Source organism: Sinocyclocheilus anshuiensis, unplaced genomic scaffold (genome assembly GCF_001515605.1).
Source record: "Sinocyclocheilus anshuiensis isolate Anshui unplaced genomic scaffold, SAMN03320099.WGS_v1.1 scaffold694, whole genome shotgun sequence".
NCBI classification, from domain to species: domain Eukaryota; kingdom Metazoa; phylum Chordata; class Actinopteri; order Cypriniformes; family Cyprinidae; genus Sinocyclocheilus; species Sinocyclocheilus anshuiensis.
The window spans coordinates 2,273,899-2,279,844 of record NW_015542477.1 but is presented as its reverse complement, the minus strand read 5'-3'; the positions used below and the strand labels follow the sequence as shown (position 1 = coordinate 2,279,844).

Here is a 5,946-nt window from a genome sequence, read left to right as displayed (position 1 = left end):
TTTTTTTACTTTACACATTTTTAAAACATAAAAAAATATCAGTGAGTGAGTGGCATACAGTTATCATTTAGGTAAATCCAGTTGTAATCCAATATTGTGTCAAAAAATAATTTGAACTTTTGTCCAATCAAAAATGAGTCAGAGGTTTTCTAGTGCATTCATCACAATGGAAATGGAGGGCCAAGTGGAGGATACAGTATTAGTCACAGTGTACTCAGGTTGTAACTATAATGGATATTTTGGCAAACAAAGTACTGTAGGTGGTCTGGGTAGTTGACAGTTCAAGCACTTTGTTATATATGTATAAACTTAGCATATATACTAAAACATTTTAAATGTATATAAAATATATGTACTTTCATTTTCTTTGTAGAATCCATAGAAATGAAATGTCCAAGAAAACTAAAATCTAACTACCCACATTCTATGCATAGAAGCATTTTGTCAGCAGCATTCATACTGTATACTGCTGTATGCACAGGATGCTGATATGCTTTATCAAACATACCTACATACCTATCTTGTCTCTTATTTCAGAAAAACCATCAGCCCCTGTAATCAAAAACAATGCGAAAGAACTGGAAAACGACAAACTGACGCAGGTGAGTCACGCTCTTTATGCACTTCCCTTTAAGACCCAGAGCTTCAGCTGCTGCTGCTGTTGTTGTCTCCCGTATCCAGTGTTTGCTCCAGTACACAAACCACCCAGTGTACTAACAATGTGCAGGATCAAACCCTGTGCCTTTGTTTTCATTACCCAGCATGCCTCTCCAGTAGTCTCAACATTGACACACCTGCTGTTATCACAGTCAGAGGCAGCTCAAAGACAGCGCTAATGATATGGACATCAGCGAACGCGTCTGTGGGGCGTACACACCTGATTTAGGCAGTGCTCGAGCAATTGTCACCCACGGCTACACAGGAAACAACCACTTCTGTGTTGTCTAGAGTTTGCATCTCAAAAGCAGGACGGCAGTAATATTATTCGGTTGCATGAGAACAGGAAGGAGCTTTGATTTGAACTACTTGGAGCACATACAAGGCTTCCCACGCAGACCTTATGACTGGTGTTTGTAAATGGAGCTGGGGGTCGTTATTTTTCATTTCCTCCCTCTATCGCTCTCTCTTTTTAATGTAGTTCAGAGGCGCTGGGATCTTAGAGTCTGGCTGAGGCGGAGGTGTGGGGTGGGGAAGGCTGGGGTTGTGTATACAGCATTATGGGTCTTTTTTATCCGTGGCCACCCACTGAGGTCTGTCGTGTTCAAAGTGTCGATACTTACTTTGACAGAGAAAGGGGAAGGGCATGGAAGAAAGAGCGCCTCCTCTGAATATAGAACATTTAATACAGTTGAAATGAAGGGTGGCTGAAGGTCTCTGGAAAGAGAAAATTAGAAAGAGAGGGGTGAGTACATTTAAATAGGTGTGCGCATTTCAGGCTGTAAATGGATTGTATTGAGAGGTTTGTGTACGTTTTTGTATGTAACTGTGTACAGCGGTTATTCTTGAAAGGTGAAGGAGAGTCATATTGCTAATCAAAACTGGTTCTTTAGAATGTTTTGGGATTTATAGTATGAATTCTGAAGTCTGGATTGCAGAGATGTAGCTGTTCTGTACAGCCACGGAAAATCATGTGAATCAGAAACATACAGCACGACCAGTGTAGTCTGTTTCTCCAACTAATGACTGTTATGCGCCTGTTCTTTTAGTTTTTTTAGCATGTTTTTGACTAAACATCTCACTAGAAGAGCCAGCTCATAAGAGATCATTCACTTGGTAATCAGACTGTAGTGGTCATGCTGTGTCGTTTGTTTTGCACTCGGATGACTTTTATAAACTGGTTCTTTTAGTCAAAAAAAGCTGCAAAAATAGATTGTCACACTGTTTTTGACTGTCTAAAATAACTGAGTCATATGAGTCATTCATTTGGTTATGCTATGTAGACCATTTCATGAGCAAATGCCTTGTCTTGATTTTTTTGTTTTTGTGAAGCAGAAACATACAGCACAACCAATATAGTCTAACTCAGTGGTTCTCAAACCTCTCCATGAAGTACCCCCAACACTGCACATTTTGTATGTCTCCCTACATCTGACACACCCACTTCAGGTCTTGCGATCTCCACTAATGAGCTGATGAGTTGAATCAGGTGTGATAGATGAGGGAGACATACAAAATGTGCAGGGCTGGGGGTACTCCAGGACAGGTTTGAGAACCACTGGTCTAACTGATTCTCAAAAGAATGACTCTTCTTTTCGGTGAATCAAAAACACAGCATAACTGGTGTAATCTGATTCAGGAATAAATTATTCTTTTGAGACATTTTTTGTGTGTGAATCAAAAACATATTGGATGACTAGTGTAGTTTGATTCTCAGATAAATTACTTTTAAGAGTTGGTTCTTTCGTTTAATTTTTTTTATGTCGCTAAGGCCATAATATACATTTTTGTAATGCCGCATCTAAAATAACATTTTGCCAAATTAACAATTCTTGTGCCACAGGGTTGATATTGTTAACTAAAACTGAAACTTTAAAAGTTGTTTTATTTAATTGAAATAAGGCTAAAATAAAAGAATAAATATTAGATGAAAAACTTAAACAATAAATTGACAATTAAATGAAATAAGTTTAAATTTAACTACTAAAATAAATAAAAAACTAAAATGGAATAAAAAAATAAATTAAAGCTAAAAAAAACAAAAAACAAAAATGACAAATCACACTAAACTAGTAAAATGTAAACTAAAATTAAAAATAAAACTGGAAATCTAAAAATAAAAGCTAATTCAAAATAATAATAAATACTATAATAATAGTATATGTGACCCTGGACCACAAAACCAGTCATAAGTAGCACAGGTATATTTGTAGCAATAACCAACAATACATTGAATCGGTCAAAATTATACATTTTTCTTTTATGCCAAAAATCAGGATATTAAGTAAAGATCATGTTCCATGAAGATATTTTGTAAATTTCCTACCGTAAATATATCAAAACTATATTTTTGATTAGTAATATGCATTGCTAAGAACTTCATTTGGACAACTTTAAAGGCGATTTTCTCAGTATTTAGATTTTTTGCATCCTCAGATTCCAGGTTTTTATAAATAGTTGTATCTCAGCCAAATATTGTCCTATCCTAACAAACCATACACCAATGGAAAGCTTATTTATCCAGCTTTCCAGATGATGTATATTAGAAAAATCTACCCTTATGACTGGTTTTGTGGTCCATGGTCACATATAAATAATGCTAAAATGACACTGTTTTGCAAGAACAGTTCGAATTGTTTTTTTTTTCTCATGATTTGGCAATGAAATTGCATTTTCTGTTTTCCAATTACTTTTCTTCCTCAAAATTACAAAAATACTAAAACGGTTTCTTAAAAATTGGTTGCTAAAACAATGCAGAAAGCATGTATAAATAAATGATGCTATTAGCAGGCGGATTTCATTCTTAGTGAATCCCCCAGAGAGTCCAGGAAGGAAAGTGCTTAGTCACAGCTGCTCTGTTCCACGGCTCAGTGGAAGCTACAGGCTTCAGGCAGCACTCTGCGCTCGAGAGGTGATGTATCATGGTCCGGCTCCTGAGGAGGGTCCGGTGTGTTATCGGAGATCGGAATCACGGTACAGCGATTTCCCCCACCCCATCTCTCCCTCATTCGTGCTTCCTCTAAATCTTGAATTTCTCACACCACCCTGAACACCTGAACTCATGCATCATCCCGCTGTCTGCTCTGCTCTCCTGCCATTATTACCCTTCTCTCTTTCTGCTGATCTCTCTATCCTGGGGCAGATAGCTCGTCAGCATGTGATCCTGTCAGCGTGTTATTAATGCAGAGCCTCTACGGCCTCTGGCGGCGTTTTTACTCAACCAGAGAGAAGGAAAAGGGCGAGAGAAAGAAAGTGAAGAAATTAAAGACCTGTATCACAACTGTAGAGTTAAAACCCCACCCACTTAAGCTCATACAGATGATGTCATTATATATATAAAGGTATCTTCCCTGGGCCACCCCATGGCTTACACACCAAAATTGTAGCAGCAGTGGGATAAAAGTACCTTGAGTAATTATGTCATGAACCAACAGGGAAAGTCCCAAAGTCACTTGCAAATACACACTTAAATTGTATTGAAGGAAATTACACATCATGTGACAATCTAACGTGATACTATGTGTCATGAGTCTATAAGTAGATGTGTAAGACCGGCGAAACCAAAAGTGTTTGAGTATCGCAGACTTGAACCTCATCCAAATTCATGCTGATGAGAGGTTGTGATACAGTCACTAAAGCAGATGTGCTGTTTTTTTCTGTGTGTGTGTGTGTGTGTGTGTTAGTTGGGGGAATGTGTGGTGGAGAATGCCAACCCACCAGCAGATCTCATCTGGATGAAGAACGACCAGCCCCTAGTGGATGACGGCAAGAGTGAGTCCACATCAGTCATTCAATGAAAAGAAAAACATTTAATCAAGTGCACTAAACACATAAATCTGATATACAATATAGGGCTTTGTAAGTCTAAATATATTAAAATAATTATAAAAGTGTATATCAGTGTGTAGCCAGTCAGAAATATTTTAAATTGTGCCATGATAAACTGTGTTAGTTTTCAAATTTACACTAGACCGATCACATTAATATAAATCATTAATTTTAATCAAAACAGGATAATTTATGTGTAATTTATGAGATTTAATTCCCTGTCACACCATGTATTTACCACAAAATAATGGTGAACTGTAATTTTAAATGATAAAATGACATTCATCATTATTTTATTACTTGTTAACATATCTCACATATCAAATAAAAACAATACTTTATTTCATTTTTTTATATATATATTTTTATATTAAAAATATTTTCAAATGTTAATATTTAAATTTGCTTTTTATAGTAGAGTCATTTCGTTCACTCCTGAATGCTAATGTCAGGAGCCCAAACCCTTGATGGTAAAGAAACGAACAATTAAGAATATCCCAACATATCAGTTTTTATGAATTTAGTTTCAGATGTCACTATGTTTGTTTAAATTCTTGCTGAAGTTTTCTTAAAATCACTTTTCTGCAATTGAGAAGGCACTTGTTTCCTAGAATGACTCAACAAGCATGTGTAATATTTCTGTCAAGTTATTACAATCAATGATGTGTTTCTACATCGGATGTGTGCGGTATGTTGCGACACAACAGAACAAAATATTGCGCATATTGTAAGCATATTGGAGCTGTCTACACTGCAAGCATGTCACGGTTTTAATTGACAGACACCTGGTACCTGTTTTTGACATGCTGCAGAACAACTTCTGCCACTTATTTCCCCGTCTGTCTGAAAAAAAAGAAGAAGATTCATTTACAAAAAGCATGAACTGATTGCTATGGAATTTATTTGACATAGCTTGGACTGACTAGTTTAGATTCGAACCATGTGTATATGAGTGATTCTATAATTGCAGGTACATTTGGTGTCCAAAGTCATTATTTTTTTTCTGCTTTTTTCAAATGGTTATATTTTTAATTATTTTAATACTGTGTTACTCATTGTTATGAATTACAAGATGTTACAGTCCATAACAATATAATATTTCTTGCAAAAAGTCTTAAATAGCTGAAAATCATGATTTCTTGTTTGAATTAGTCGGTGCTTTTTTTCCATCATGTATCATTGTGTAATCAAAATATTTTATTGTACTTTTCTTTTTTTTATATATTTCATTCATTTTATTTATAAAAGCCCTAAAGAGTCATTTACCTAATTCTGCAACATTATTATTATTTTATTACTTTTTCTTATAAAAATGTGTGTCCGTAAATCTTGCGTCAACTCTGTTACTGTACCATACTTTGCCTTTAAATTAGTGGAATTATCTCCCACAACTATGTAAGATACAGGAAATGATGTCACTTTCCCTCACTGTTAAGATCTGAAGCACTGAAAAGTCTGTGC

General features: G+C 35.7%; 1 protein-coding gene across 2 annotated transcripts in view; it reads left to right on the top strand.

Moving 5' to 3' along the window:
* The window catches only part of LOC107693963 (CD166 antigen homolog), a 74,855-nt gene that overhangs the window by 52,526 nt on the left and 16,383 nt on the right, over positions 1-5,946 (top strand). For both annotated transcript variants that reach the window (XM_016493546.1, XM_016493545.1), the window contains exons 4-5: positions 538-602; positions 4,341-4,428. In XM_016493546.1, coding sequence (XP_016349032.1) covers positions 538-602; positions 4,341-4,428 — 153 coding nt within the window. The remainder of the gene's footprint in view (positions 1-537; positions 603-4,340; positions 4,429-5,946) is intronic.